The sequence below is a fragment of the Pseudopodoces humilis genome, chromosome 8 (assembly GCF_049639895.1).
Source record: "Pseudopodoces humilis isolate 2021_Gansu_Grassland_sample_001 chromosome 8, ASM4963989v1, whole genome shotgun sequence".
Lineage (NCBI taxonomy): Eukaryota > Metazoa > Chordata > Aves > Passeriformes > Paridae > Pseudopodoces > Pseudopodoces humilis.
This window is the reverse complement of record NC_142207.1, coordinates 30,764,145-30,779,233: the sequence shown is the minus strand read 5'-3', so window position 1 is coordinate 30,779,233 and position 15,089 is coordinate 30,764,145. Positions and strand designations below refer to the sequence as shown.

The 15,089-nt window shown below is 40.3% G+C and overlaps 1 protein-coding gene across 1 annotated transcript in view; it reads left to right on the top strand.

Moving 5' to 3' along the window:
• COL3A1 (collagen type III alpha 1 chain) overlaps positions 1-15,089 on the top strand; it is a 48,632-nt gene that overhangs the window by 26,829 nt on the left and 6,714 nt on the right. Inside the window, exons 9-41 of the mRNA XM_014259072.2 lie at positions 135-188; positions 331-384; positions 726-779; positions 1,302-1,346; positions 1,528-1,581; positions 2,168-2,212; positions 2,930-2,983; positions 3,282-3,380; positions 3,491-3,535; positions 3,656-3,754; positions 4,518-4,571; positions 4,706-4,813; positions 5,972-6,025; positions 6,149-6,247; positions 6,811-6,864; positions 7,210-7,308; positions 7,462-7,515; positions 7,628-7,681; positions 8,214-8,267; positions 8,630-8,683; positions 8,893-8,937; positions 9,026-9,124; positions 9,212-9,319; positions 9,858-9,911; positions 10,876-10,929; positions 11,014-11,067; positions 11,665-11,718; positions 11,933-12,040; positions 12,209-12,262; positions 12,772-12,825; positions 13,451-13,612; positions 13,738-13,845; positions 14,667-14,774. Coding sequence (XP_014114547.1) covers positions 135-188; positions 331-384; positions 726-779; positions 1,302-1,346; positions 1,528-1,581; positions 2,168-2,212; positions 2,930-2,983; positions 3,282-3,380; positions 3,491-3,535; positions 3,656-3,754; positions 4,518-4,571; positions 4,706-4,813; positions 5,972-6,025; positions 6,149-6,247; positions 6,811-6,864; positions 7,210-7,308; positions 7,462-7,515; positions 7,628-7,681; positions 8,214-8,267; positions 8,630-8,683; positions 8,893-8,937; positions 9,026-9,124; positions 9,212-9,319; positions 9,858-9,911; positions 10,876-10,929; positions 11,014-11,067; positions 11,665-11,718; positions 11,933-12,040; positions 12,209-12,262; positions 12,772-12,825; positions 13,451-13,612; positions 13,738-13,845; positions 14,667-14,774 — 2,349 coding nt within the window. The remainder of the gene's footprint in view (positions 1-134; positions 189-330; positions 385-725; positions 780-1,301; positions 1,347-1,527; positions 1,582-2,167; positions 2,213-2,929; positions 2,984-3,281; positions 3,381-3,490; positions 3,536-3,655; positions 3,755-4,517; positions 4,572-4,705; positions 4,814-5,971; positions 6,026-6,148; positions 6,248-6,810; positions 6,865-7,209; positions 7,309-7,461; positions 7,516-7,627; positions 7,682-8,213; positions 8,268-8,629; positions 8,684-8,892; positions 8,938-9,025; positions 9,125-9,211; positions 9,320-9,857; positions 9,912-10,875; positions 10,930-11,013; positions 11,068-11,664; positions 11,719-11,932; positions 12,041-12,208; positions 12,263-12,771; positions 12,826-13,450; positions 13,613-13,737; positions 13,846-14,666; positions 14,775-15,089) is intronic.

Below are 15,089 nucleotides of genomic sequence, written 5' to 3'. Positions count from 1 at the left end.
GCAAAAAGCACCACTATCTTTGGTGGAAATTTCACCTGCTTATCCCAACTCACCTTGTTCTACCACAACTGGTGCTTTGCCTGTAAGCCAATTAATAAAAAAACACTAAAAATAAAATTATTTTCTTTCAACAGGGAGAACCAGGAAGACCAGGCAGGAATGGAGACCGTGGAATCCCTGGGTTACCGGTATGGAAAAATCTCCCAATAATAATGTTCTTCTAATCATAGGTTTTGTTTTCCCATATCAAGTTAGTCAAGTGAACATTGGCTTGTGCCCTTCATACAGTAAGTACATGATTTATTAATCTTTCTATATTTATGTGTTTAGGGTCACAAGGGACACCCTGGAATGCCTGGGATGCCTGGGATGAAAGGCCAGCGAGTAAGTATTGAGTATATTGATTATAGCTGGGTCTGTTACTCTCCTTGAATTGTGGTGTTGCACAGTTGTGATCTTTCAGTCATCATTTCCAAATCTGAATCATAGAGGTAAAGTTAATTATTGCACAATGTAATCTGAACTTCCATAACAAAGATTCAAGTTTATCCTTGTTATCTCAGTTGTAGAGTTTCATCCTTAATGCCAAAAAGTTTCCAACAGTTGATAGCACTCAATATTGAAAATAAGCCCCTTTCGGGAGGTTAATATTTTGCCAAAAGGAACCAAGTTTTTCAGAATGCAGGAGGAATACAATTCACAGATATGGGTTTGCTTTCCCACAGGGTTTTGATGGAAAAGATGGTGCCAAAGGTGACAGTGGTGCTCCTGGTCCAAAGGTAAAAATTTAGAGTGTCATCTTTCTAGGTAGAGTAATGACCCTGATTATTTGTTCTATAGCTGTGTTTTGCATCTTAAACAATTATTAAAATACAATGAGCATTAAAGAAACCCATTTATATCTCCATGAAAAGAATATGAAGCATTCCAAAGGAGTTAGATATTCTGAACCACATCATGTCCCAGTTTTCCAGCCATAACAAATATGAGATCCCAAAATGAAAGGACATGTCTCAGTCATCTGACTTCCTTGCATAGCATTTTAAAAGCTGCATCTTTGTGATTTTTATTTCCTGTTTAATTTTTAATTTGACACTTGTTTAGACTTCTGAGAACTCAGTTCATGCTGAGGACACCCAGCACCCCATAGGAAGTGATAACAAATTGGGAACTCAGTTCATGCTGAGGACACCCAGCACCCCATAGGAAGTGATAACAAATTGGGCTTTCTTCTCTGTGTCTTCCACTTTAAACCAAAAAATGTTCTCACCAAAGTTCATTTTGTTTTCTCTCCATAACAGGGTGAAACCGGTCTTCCTGGAGTAAATGGAGCACCGGGCCAACCGGTAAATATGTGCATCCTGGAGTGTTTGAATGTTAGCTGAATTATTCCTCATTCTTTTAACTGTAATTACTCCACCACATGCAGTGGACAATAGTGAGTTACACAAATAAGAGCAATGTCTCTTTGCTCAGCCATCTAATTTTAGAAGCCATTTAACAGATTCGTTTTGACATGATTTCTAGGGACCAAGAGGTCCAGCTGGAGAAAGAGGAAGACCTGGGAATCCTGGTGGCCCTGTAAGTAATTGCAGACATTGTTCTCATCCAGAGGCAGCACATATTTGGATTCAATAAATTGAGAATTCCCTACTTCCTTAAAGCAGTTGTAGTGCAATGGAGTAAAAAACTATAGCATCAGTAAAAATCTCACATGAAAACTTTTCAGACCCCAATTAAAGATGCAACACTTCTAACCCACAACATGTTAACCATCTTATTTCCTGTTTCACTTTTTAAAATCATTACACATGGAGGAAGAGTTCAGTGTTTCAGCATAAGCTGAGGTTTGGCAAAGAGAAGCAGAGAGGAAGATCTTACTTATTCACACAGACAACGCTTTGTAGTTGTTGTTTCCTTATGAAATTTAATAAAAATGTGTTTTTACGTCTTCCTATCTCAGCGCAAGTCACATAAAGTGTTGGATATTCCTTCACAAAATATTTAGTTAATTTTTACTTCGGAATTTCTTCTTTAAGGAATCCTTGGGTCTTAGTCAACTAAGTAGGAAAGTACAGACACAAAAATATGAGTCATGGGCATGAAAGGAAGTGGGTTCTGTGTCCTGGGTAGTGCTCTTTACTCAACACTTCTCTTCTTTCTGTAGGGTGCCCACGGCAAAGACGGATCTCCAGGAGCAGCAGGCCCACCTGTAAGACAACTGTGACTTTCAGTATTTGTATAGCTTTAGTCTGATTACTTCTAGCTGATGTTCTGCAGTGCCAGAAAACCTGAAATTGGGATGCACTTGTTCAAGAATGAGCATTTTATTTCATTGTATTTCATAACTGTGTTGGTTAATATACTTAAAGGACACAGTGCAACAGGAGAGCTTTAACACTGTAAATCAGGAAATGCAAAAATTCAAACCCAGATTATTCTCAGAGAACATATAGATGGATAGAATTGCTACACTTCATGAAGATCAAATTTTGAATGATCTTATCAAATAAATAATTTAGCCGTCTGGAGTTGGCAACCCCTTTTCTTTCGCATCTGCCTAGAAACCTGAGCACATCCACTTGTGTGTAACAGCTATATTGGCTTTCTTTTCTCCTTCTTTTTTTATAATTAGAACAAATTTTGGAAGTTTTTTTATAACTTAATCTCCTTAATGATAGATTTCATGGTTTTAAATTTAAAGCACAGAAATTCAGCTAAACATGTAAAAGTCAGGGTAACTAAGATGTAGGTGTGATATTTTAGGACTAGCCAAATTTCATCTTTTACAGCATGATTTATATTTTCTATTTTCCAGGTGTTTCCTTACTCAGAGAAAAATCCCATAATCAGACTCTCTTTTTAAACTTAAGATTAATTCCATATGGTTTTTGCTTTTTGCATTAATAGTACTTCTTCCACTTTTCAGGGTCCCCCAGGTCCCCCTGGAACCGCAGGATTTCCAGGTTCTCCAGGTTTTAAGGTACTCAGCTAAAGACACATAACTGCATGGGATTTGGTCCTTTCTCTAGTTACACACATTATGTCACTCTACATCATTATTTTATGAGCCCTCCTTTTCCTGGCTGCTATTACACTGTTTGCAAGCCTAGAACAGATGTGCTTGCCATATGCAGCATGAGACAAACCTGATTCTCATCATCTTCATGAATGCCCACAACAAAACACCACTAGTGGTAGAAACCATTAGTTTAATGCTGATTGCCCTGGAGATGACTAAAATGCCTTCAGTTTCTCCTTTTACTGTTTTTTTTCCGTAGGGTGAAGCTGGTCCTCCTGGTCCTGCTGGTGTTAGTGGTAGTCCTGGAGAGAGAGGAGAACCTGGTCCTCAGGGTCATGCTGGGCCACCTGGGCCTCAGGTACATCAATAAGACTTGATGCCTGAGAGGTCCTCTTTCCAGAGCCCTAGGAGTCCTTTGTTCTGGTCCTGGGTTAGCAGTGTTGGTTACTCATATATTTATTTTTGCAGGGCCCTCCTGGAAGAGCTGGAAGCCCTGGCAACAAGGGTGAAATGGTGAGTACTTTTCACATCACTGCCATTGCTGCGCTGTGTTGGTGAGGGTCACAGTTTGGACTGGGTGGAGTCCATCAATGCCATTCTCTCTTTATCTCTGTCTGTTCTCTCTCTCTCCAGGGACCATCTGGTATTCCTGGTGCTCCTGGGCTGCCAGGAGGCCGTGGTCTTCCAGGTCCTCCAGGTGCAAGTGGAAATCCTGGGGCGAAAGGCAGTCCGGTGAGTTACTAATGGTATTTACACTGGGTGCACAAACAAATGTGGTGGAAGTAAGCCTAATACCATTAAAATACCATTGATCTTCTCCTATTCACTTGAAATGGTCTAATAAATTATTTTATAATGAAAATAGGCAATTATTTTTATAAAGATATAACATATTTTGTTTCATACATATAGGTATTGTTATATATAAAGATTATACATCAGTATTAACAGGTTAATAATACCTAATTGCTTTCCTAAATTATCTACCAATTCAGATACTGCTTGTTTAAATTGGCTACATCAGACAAAATCTGTTGTTTTACAATCCTATTTTCACCTGTTTTAATTCCCAAGGGCTGAGTCCACAGCCCACTAAACCCCATAGGTTGTATGGTTTTATGCTGTCACTTACCCCAGCAAGCCCTTTTCTTACAGCCTTACATCACATGTAGCTCTTTGTCAGAGAAAATATTCAGGGACTTTAAACAAAGTACTCAATGATGTCTGAAATAGCTCAGGAACAGACATAAAATTTTACTCAATGGTGGATAAGATTGTATCACTTCTTTCCTTTACTGCATTTTTAAGGAGTCCCATGACTTCCACTTACAGGTTCAGCCAGTGCATGCTGATTCCTTTGAAGAATGTTAAATAAAAAAAAAGGAGCCAGTTTTTGAAATATCATGTCTACTTCCTAGTATTTCAGTACGTCGAGTAGCTCTAGAATGATGCCCAGTAGCAGCCCATAATTTAAATGGAATTTTCTACTTTTTAGGGAGACCCTGGTAAGGATGGTGCAAAAGGAGAGCCAGGACCAAAAGGTGAACGTGTAAGTGATTTCAGAATGTGTCCAGAGACTTCTTTCAAGGAAGTCTGAGCCCTGAATCATTCCCCATACGAAACCTGTTTGGTTCTTTTGGAGACTTCTAATCCGCTGATGGGCTTGGTTTCTGTTGTTGCCAGGGTGAAAATGGTACCCCAGGTGCTCCTGGGCCTCCTGGTGAGGAAGGGAAAAGAGGTGCAAATGGTGAACCCGGGCAGAACGGAGTACCTGGTACCCCTGGAGAAAGGGTGAGCTGTGGTACACAACCTTTTGAGCTAACACAGAGACAGAAAATTCCGCAGTTCAAGACACTTCCAGGAGAAATCTGGTTCCATATATCTTCTCAGCAAATTCCAGATAAGGAACTGGGTTACAAAACTGGGGAGAATTCTTATCTAGCTTCTCCTCTGAATTGCAGCTCTTGGATCTACCTCAGCTGGAAATAAATTAGTTTATTTCCATTTTTGATATAGATGCAGCAGTGGTCATATATCTGGAAGTTTTACCAAAAGATTTTTGCTGAGAAGCAAAACTACATAAACTATGAGAGTTACAAGGGGAAAAAATAATCAAAATTTCAAAATTACTTCTCAGTTAACAAAAATAAACAAAAGACTTTCTGCTCTGGGAAGCGAAATTAATGTAAATTCTTCTACATTCAAGATACGTCTTTATGTCAACATCTCTATTGTTAATACATCTTCAATATCAATAGCAGCAATATTGTCAAGATGACTTCTATGTTATAATATTTCAGCTGCAAACGGGTTTTTTGGCTAGCATATTAAATAATTTTCAAAAAATTTAATAATTCTCACAGTGGAATCCATTAATTCTTTTATTGAACAAAATAAATAGCAACATCATTACAAATTTTAGATTTCTGTTCCCATCAGAAACAAAGGAAATTGTGCTGATCTATTTGTAAGTCCTAACTTAATAATTGATTGCAATATTTGCTGAAGCTATGAGGAAACCAAAGATGCATAATGAACTAATTAATCATACTAAACATATAAAGGGGGCTGCAAAATGAAATTTATAATTCAAATTTCTTTTATAAAGACAGTAGTAAATATAAGTATTAAAACAATACAGCAGAGCTCTTCTCAGTATTGAATTAGAGGAAAATAATTGCTCAATACTGAATGTGATTTTTGTTTTTTTATAGTATTTTAGAAAACTCATAAATAAAGGAGGACACACTATAATTTCAACAGGATCACTGCAATCAAAGACAAAATACTCTGCAGTCCTTACTACAATAGTGAAATGCCTCTAATATTTTTTTTTCCTGTTTATTTTCATAATGATAAGTCTCATGGTGAATAGTTTTGAAGAAAACCCAGTTGCTACTACCTGTGTCATACTGCCTATGATGCATAGTTTGTTCTTTTATCTGGCAGGGCTCCCCTGGCTTCCGTGGCTTACCCGGTAGCAATGGACTTCCAGGAGAAAAGGTATAAATCTTCCTCCAGAAAAGTCCTCCAAACTTCTGGAGAATCCATATGAATTTGGATGGACAATTTCAGATTCGAGGTGATGCTGATTCCCTTGCTGTGAGTCTCCACATCTCTCTCCAGGGTCCTGCAGGAGAACGTGGCAGCCCAGGTCCCCCTGGCCCCAGCGGACCGGCAGGAGAGCGTGGACAAGACGGAGGCCCAGGTCTTCCTGGAATGAGAGTAAGATAGGACATCCCCAAGATAATGGGATAAACTCTGTTAGAGATGACTCATCTGAGCTGATACAATAGGAGGAGTCCAATTAGAAATCCTTCCTGTGAGCTCCTTTAGGCAGTAGTAGCATCCATTCATGGTGGGACAACCATGGAGAGGCACAGGGCACTCCCAGAACACTGCCACAATGGAATCAGGAGGCTTTGGGGAGGCTCCCAGGGCATGCCAGGCCCTGCCAAGAGAAATGTCCTTAATATGAGTTAGCATTGGATGAGTTTCTGTATTAGCTCTTTACATTTCAGCAAATTCTAACATTAGGTATTTAGGGGTTTTATTTAAATATGTTTATATTTCAATTATTATGTAAATAGAGTAAAATGTTTAAATAATTAATTTAGTTTAAATAATAATGTTTAAATAATAATGTTTAAATAATAATGTTTAAATAATTAATACTTATATACATAAGTATTATATTTTTGGCTTATTTGTAATTAAAGCAAATGAGCTGCTGGTCATGTATGCCTTAAACTGAAGTATAACACTCTTTTATTTCCTTCAATTTGCAGGGCTTGCCCGGAATTCCAGGAAGCCCTGGAAGTGATGGGAAACCTGGCCCTCCCGTATGTACATTGTGCAAATATTTTATCCTAGTCCTCCTGCTGACCTACCCTCATCCCACAGTATCCACATGACAAGTTGTTATCACAGCCAGATTAATTGTCTCCTCTCTGTTTGCTTTAACTACCAGAGCCCTTTTTATGCTGTATCATTGTAACAGCAGCCTGCAAACTGTCATTTCATACTGTGTGAAATACAGAGTAGATGGGGCACAAGTTGCAATACAAAACCCACAATGAGTTTTGAACAGTGTCTCCCCCCCACTCAATGTTTGATGAGTCCTGGGGATTGCTTTATTTCACCTCACAGATGCCACAGATGCTTCCTTTCTTTTTTGCTTATCCCAGGGCAACCAGGGTGAATCTGGACGCTCTGGCCCACCTGGCCCTCCAGGCCCACGTGGCCAGCCAGGTGTGATGGGTTTCCCTGGTCCTAAGGGCAATGAGGTGAGTGGGATTTCTCGTCTTCTGTGCTGATGCTTGATGAGTCAAATGTTAAACTAAATTGCTCCATAGTGGTGTTATCTCATGCTGCTGCTTTAGACTATTGTCCACTGACCAGAAACAAATATTTCAAATGTACTCTTTCTTTTTTGTAAGGGGGCACCAGGCAAGAACGGAGAAAGAGGCCCTGGTGGACCACCTGGACCACCTGTAAGTTTTGCTGATACTTAGTTTTATAATGGCACAATATTAAAAATAACTTGATGAGTCTTACAAAAATGGTATCACTCTCTAACCATAGCCTAATTTTGTCTTTGAATAGGGTCTTGCTGGGAAGAATGGTGATGTTGGCCTTCCAGGTCCTCCAGGACCTACTGTAAGTGTGGTGGGCCCATCCAAGGCAATGATCAGGGGTCTGGTAGCTACAGATAGGCCCTGGGAATTTAGTGGAAGGGAAATATTCGTAATGATATAAAGAAACCTCCTTTTATCAAGACAAATAAAAGACCTCTTCTTTGTTTTTTTTAAAGTATTATTTTAATATTGAACAAATGTTCAAGACTTTGGTGGGAGAAACTTGAGTCAGATATACCTGGTATAGATTGAAATGAAAAGTCAGTTTAGAGCTCTTGGTCTCTTCAAGTAGAAGTGCATTGTTGCTCCCTTTAATGTTTGTGGCATTTCAAGCCCCTATCAAGTTAAAATGTGTCTGCTGGATCATATCTAAGAGTTGGAGTGAAAAGAGCAAATACCACAACACCAACATACGTTAGTTTTTGAGCTTGCTCAGTGTCATCATCAGGTCACAATTAGGAGGCATAGATTAGAAGTGGTGTGGAAGTGTTTATATGTTGGGAAGTGTTCTCAGGCAAGTTCATGGATTTTCTTCCTCATTTGTTTGATTCTAGGGTGCTTCTGGGGAGAGAGGAGAACCAGGAGCAGCAGGCCCACCTGGCCTCCAGGTGCTGTGTGTTTATTGTTTTCTGATTCTTCCTAATAGACTAACACAAATAGACAAAATTTAAAAAAAAATAAATATAGGCATCTGAACATTTACATTGGAGTGCCAGATACCATCATATTTCAAATATCATGGAATATAACAGATCAACCCCTTGAAAAAATTACTGCGTCATAGATCATTGCAAACCAGGTGGTTAGCCGAGATTGTGTCACCTAAACCCTGTAGCTGTCAAATTGCCATCTTCTTTCTGAAGGACTGGAATGAACTGGCCACACATCTTCATGTCAAAACCAAAAATCTGAAGAATGGAAAATGCATAACTTATCTATATAACATGAGTAATACTGTTTCTTCATGTAGGGATTGCCTGGTGGACCAGGACCAGCTGGAGAGAATGGAAAGCCTGGAGAGCCAGTAAGTAGTAATTCCTTTTTTTTTTAAGTAACAAAAAACTAATGAGTCCTTCCTAAATTATATTTCCAAATTCAGACAGCTCTCAGCTCTCCTCAGAGCAGCAAAGTTTGATTTGGGGAATGACAGGGGAGAGAAATGGGATGGCAACCACAATGCAGATGTACTAAGTAAAGTTCATGGATAACTTACATTTATTTTCTCTTAACCAGGGGCCAAAAGGTGATATTGGAGGACCTGGATTCCCAGGCCCTAAGGTAAATAATAAAGCATATTTTGTAATGACATAAGTGAATTAACAAAATATGAGCCTGGAAACAAAGAATAATACATTTTTTATCACAGGGTGAAAATGGTATCCCAGGAGAACGTGGAGCACAAGGTCCTCCAGGACCTCCTGGAACACGAGGTGGACCGGGTCCTGCTGGCACAGAAGGTGCCAAGGTACCCACAGAATTTCTTCCTTTTCTGTTATTCTGCTACCATTTGTGTTAATTTTGTTTTTTTTAATTATTTTTTGTTACTCCTTAGGGTCCTCCTGGCCCACCTGGCCCCCCTGGAGGCACAGGACTGCCTGGCTTACAGGGAATGCCAGGAGAAAGAGGAGCTTCTGGAAGCCCTGGACCAAAAGGGGAGAGGGTAACACACACACACACACACATGCAGACTTTTGATTTTATGCTGATTTAATGTTAGCATCCCACAAGGTGCTGGGTTTGTCCACCCCCTCACTTTGGCCTGATTTCAGAGATGCAGATTGTGCAGTAGAACTCTTGATTTAGCAATGGGATGTGGATCCTAGATGTTGAAAAATATGGGGGTTTTCCCTCAGTTTAATACATGCTAGATATTTTGCTGCACTGGATCTCTTGGGGGATGTTGTCTTTGATGTTTTGGGAACATCAAACCAGTTCTAATGAATCTAATTAATGATGAGAATAGTTCATACCATGGGAAGACAATTCATCCAGGCCTTAATTTTGAATCAATTTGGGTTTTCTTTTTTCACATTAAAGAATGTAATAACTGATGCTAAATACTAGGCAAAATATCATCCCCTGTTTCATTAAGGAAATCTGGCTATTGACAGACCCTCAGTATGAGATCCTTCACTCCCCATTTCAGCTCATCTCATGATTCCTTTTTGCTCATGGTTTTTATGTCTTAAACTTCCTAGGGAGAACCTGGTGGTAAAGGTGCTGATGGCCTTCCTGGTGCAAGAGGAGAGAGAGTGAGTATTTAAACATTCCACAGTTTATCCATCAGCTTTACACAGCCAGCTCTTAGGACATCAGTAAACTCAAAGTGAATAATACTATCTAGGACAGCTGAAGTTGTAATCTCATTGTGTTTCGTTCCAGCATTGCAAAACTGGGTTTGTAAACTAAATTAACCCTAATACTACTTTTTGTGATTGCCACTCTTTGGGTAAATGTAATGGAATTTTCTGGAGAAAGGTTGTAGTTGACTGGGACAAGGTTTTGGAGAGAAAGAAATCATATGAGAGAGAAAATCTACTCGACAGATGTTATAATGAATCACAAGAAGACGTCAATAGTAAATATTCTCATACAGAATATTCTTATGGGTTACTAAATATGATATATTTATACACCTATATCGCAAATACACATAAAACAGACGCTTGAAATAGATACATCTATCAAATCACTACAGCAGGAAGTATATACATGAAAGTAATGAGGGATGACAAATATGCAATTGCAGCTTGGTTGAGTTGGAAGAAATATAAAAAATTTATTTCAGACCATAAGGTATACATTAAATTTTCAAGAAAGAAGTAAGTCAGGGAGCTAGTAAGGAGATGCTGAATTTGAGATGAAGAAATGTGGATCAGTTATCTATCTGAAAATTAGGGCAACAGGTCACTTTTATTGTATACCTATTTTATTGTAGACCTATTAATTTCAGGTGGTTTTGGATTAGGTTTGGATGGAGGGAAAAAGAAAGAATCATTCAGGTGGAGATCTCTCACTCTGCAAAATGGTGTGATTTAAGAGCATCCCTCCAAAACATGGTGTGCAAGTGCATTTGGCACTGTACACTTGCTTCATTTAAGTATCTTTGGCAGTCTGTTTACACTGAAACATAGACACTACTGATCAAAACAGAGGAGTTAACATTATCATATTTTGCTACAAAATACATCCTTTTCTAATTTTCCAATTGTTTAGGGCAATGTAGGTCCCATCGGTCCTCCTGGTCCTGCCGGCCCACCTGGAGATAAGGTAAAGCACCCTCATAATGGGGTTTGAACTGCAAAGAGTCCCAGGGGAAAACAAACACCCCGTGACCATCTTTGTTCCTTGCAGGGAGAGACTGGCCCAGCAGGTGCCCCTGGCCCAATGGGTTCCCGTGGAGGTCCTGTAAGTGACAGAACTTTTCTTCCTGGATAACTTCACCATGGCTCCTCTTGCCTGGTGTAAACATCAGTGTTGCACCAAACCTATCAGCAGTGCATGGGGTTTGGGTTGTAAATAAACTCAGCACATTTAGCTCCTGTGGGCGCTTGGGATTTATAAGGACTAAAGGCTTCAGAAAATCAGGGCTTTTAACACTCCAAAGGGGTCAGAAGGCAGGGCAAGGCAAGAGTATGAGCAACAGTAAAGTCCATCTTGACTTAAAGTTAAGTAAACTTTTAAAATACACTTCTTTTTTTTTTTTTTTTTTTTAAATATTTAACATTTGGGGATCTCAGTTGAACACCATGGATTGTGTTCAGGGTTTCTACTGGTGTAGCTGAGTTAAGTTTACCACATTTTAGATAATTATCAGATAATTCCTGAACAGTTTTGTTTAGCACTTTGGAGCAACCGTTGTTTTGGATCAGATGTTCGGTATTTTTCCTCCAAAGGCTAGTAAGACAAAGAAACTTCAGCAGCCTTACTTGTAGTATTCTCTAACTTTTAAAGTGAAGTTTATCTTTCTGATATCTTCCATTGCTGAGATGTGGTTTTCCACAGGGTGAACGAGGAGAACAAGGTCTTCCTGGGCCTGCTGGCTTCCCTGGAGCCCCAGTAAGTGTCTACACTACCCTTCCTGTACTCAGGCACACCTAGGGTGCCATGGTTTTGTCCTTCCACTCCTGCACTGGTAGGGCAATAGAGTTCAACTGCATTTACACTTAATTTAATATTTAAATTCCCTTCAGAAAAATACCTGGATAGTGTTTCTTGCCACAGTATCATCTGCTTTTTTGAATGGTAATAAAACAATATAATTTTTCTACAGGGCCAAAATGGGGAACCTGGTGGGAAAGGAGAAAGAGGCCCCCCTGGTCTAAGAGGAGAGGCCGGACCCCCTGGAGCAGCAGGTCCACAGGGCGGCCCTGGTGCCCCAGTAAGTGTTTGCTGTTCCTTGTTGCTACAGAGAGGTTTCTTCAGCCCTCCCTCAGCCTCAGGGTGCTGGGCCCAAGTGCAAAGAGATGAACTGCCTGAAACTTATTGACACTTCCTGTCATTTTCATCTTTATCAAATAATTCGCTTTATCTACTTCCTTCCACGTAGGGTCCACCTGGTCCCCAAGGAATAAAAGGAGACCGTGGATCTCCTGGTGGGCCTGTGAGTATCTCTTCAATTTAGTCACTGCTAAATGCCTCTATTACAACGAAATGTTGTAATGTGATGTAAATGAAAAATGAGAACTTCAATGACTTTAGTATTGGCAGTTCAAGAATATTTAAAGTGCACTAGAAGGAGTAATTAGAGTTTAACTCCTTAGTGATCTGGATTACTATTATTTATTGACTTTAATATAAGTAAGGTGACAAAATAGCTTTTGACACAATGACTCAAAACTCTACAATGGCTTATTTCAACAGTTACTATATTTACTTGCCATCTTTGCTAACTTCTCGAAACCGATTCGCTCAAGTTTGAGGAGAATATCTGACCTCCCCTTGCAAAAAAAAAAAAAAAAATAGTGACTTTTTGTTCTGCCTCAAGACATTTAATTCAGGTTTCAAACAAAATATGACTATAATTTAAACTCATCAGGTGTGTAAAAATCAATTTGATCCTGTTTTTCCAGTCTTCAGAAAATGAAAACTTAAAGTATTGATCTCCTCTAGGGTGCTGCTGGTTTCCCTGGTGCCCGTGGTCTACCTGGTCCCCCTGGTAACAATGTAAGTTGGTTTATCCCCCTTTTCTTTCAGTCTCACTTTGTGGATAGATTTAGACACATATTAATATATTAAAATATATTATGCAAAAACAATTCTGAATATGATGGTTGTACTTCAGGAAAAAAATCTGCAAAAATGCGTTTACCCTCCTTATGGTATGGAATAGAAAGTAGGATTTTAATTAAGGTACCATTAAAATCAGTGCAATTCTTTCCATTCATTGGCTCAGCTAAGATTGTAATGAAAGACATTTCATTCTGCACATGCCTGAGACACCCTATTAAAGGCATATGGCAGGAGAGATTCAAGAAAGCAGAAGGGCCTGCTCCTATTTCCAATTTCTGTGGTACAGCCATGAGTAAGGAATGTGTACCCTGTGTTGGATGCATTACAGGCACTGGGTATCCAAAATGTGCAGGTGTATGTCCTGACAGCAGGGATAAAAAACACCAGTTGTGAAAGTGATACATGAAAGGATTCTCTTACAACACCAGAACAGATTTGGGTGGACGGGGCTGGACCCTAAATCTGCCCTCAGGCAATGACTCAAGTCTGGCTAGCTTTCATGAGACCAATGCCAGTACATGTGTGCAGCTCACACTTTCCTTCTTAAAACTTTTTTTAGGGTAGCCCGGGTCCTCCTGGTAACGCAGGGCCTGCAGGCAAGGATGGGCCTCCCGGACCCCCTGGTAGTTCTGGTGCTCCTGGAGGTCCAGGACCTGCTGGAATCAGAGGTGAGCCCGGCACACCAGGAGAAAAAGGGCCCCCAGGAGCACGAGGAGAAAGGGTAAGTGTCCCTTCAGCCAGGGACCATTCCACCTGGAGATGTGAATTGTGTGTGTCCAGAACAAGCTGCCACCTATGGAATGGTAAAGATGCTCCCAGTGACTGAAGTGACCTTTTCTCAAACAGGGGGCACCAGGTGAGCCAGGTCCTCAAGGCATCGTTGGCGGCCGGGGAAACACGGGTCTGCCAGGCCTTCGTGGCCCCAGTGGCCCACCCGGGATGGCAGGAGCCAAGGTGAGAGCCCTTCACTGCAACTACAGCCTCAGCCTTAACCCAGCTGCTAAAAATAGCCTAGAGATGCAACAAGTGCTAAAAATGGAGACCCAAAAGTTATTAATGTATTTGGGGTGTTGGGAGGTTTAATGCTTTTTAGTCCAGAGATGAGAGAATTTGCAGTTATTTGTGTTTACATGCATAAGATCAGGCTTAAAATGTCTGGTATCCAACTGCTGTGGGATGCAAGGTTGTCTTTCAGATTATAATATATTAAATATATTATATATCTAGGAGTATAGTACCCACTTCACACACTTTGGGAGGGTCATGAGGAAGAGACTGTAACCTCTCCTGGGTACAAGACCAGGTCATAGTCTCACTTACTACTGGCTGTTTACCCTTGCTTAATTCTCAATATGTTTCTTGCTTAAATATTATGACCCAAACAGAAAAGTGTCCTCAACTTCCCCTCAGAAAAGGTGGGGTGAGGCTTGGTTTGTATTTTATCACTAATACAGTGATAGACCAGCAACTGCTTTGGCCACTGTTTTAGGCACATAAGAAGAGACATACTTGTTTATAATTTCTTAGTTTTCAGTTGATGAGGAACATTTGATGGCCTTGTATGAATGTTACCAGTAATGAAAAGAAACCAGTTTGACCAAGATTTTATCTCTTGTTTTTTATATTCACAACCAGCAAAGCCACATTGGCCCACAACTTCATTAGGTCTCCTTCAAAATCCCTGCATAGTTAAAAAGATGCAAAATATATTCTTATGGTCTTAAATATCTCCTAAGATCATTATCTGCAATGGAATCCTTTCTCTTTTTGTTCAGGGTGAAGATGGCAAGCCAGGCACCAACGGTATCCCAGGAGAACGCGGTGCTCCTGGTCCCCAAGGCCCTATTGGACAAAGAGGTTTACCTGGAGAGCCCGGCAGAGATGTGAGTGGATGGGATTTCCCTGCTAGCTTGTGAGTTACAAGTGGGCAACTCCGGGAGCAAATATGCTTTAAGGTTCATGAGGCCTCCCTCAAAAGCCTGATGTGCTGGTGCCTGGGCACATTCTGCCCTCCTGACAGGTGTAGCCTCCTGTCCCTGCCATCCCCTTCACTGCCTGAGGACATCGTCTCCCTTGCTTGGAACAGGAGACTGCGCTGCCTACAAAATAAAGCAGGTCTTACAGGTCTTTTAGGAGCCACTCCACCTCCAGGAACTCTTCCTTCTTGAAAACTCTTTCTTTGATGAGCATTGTTCAAA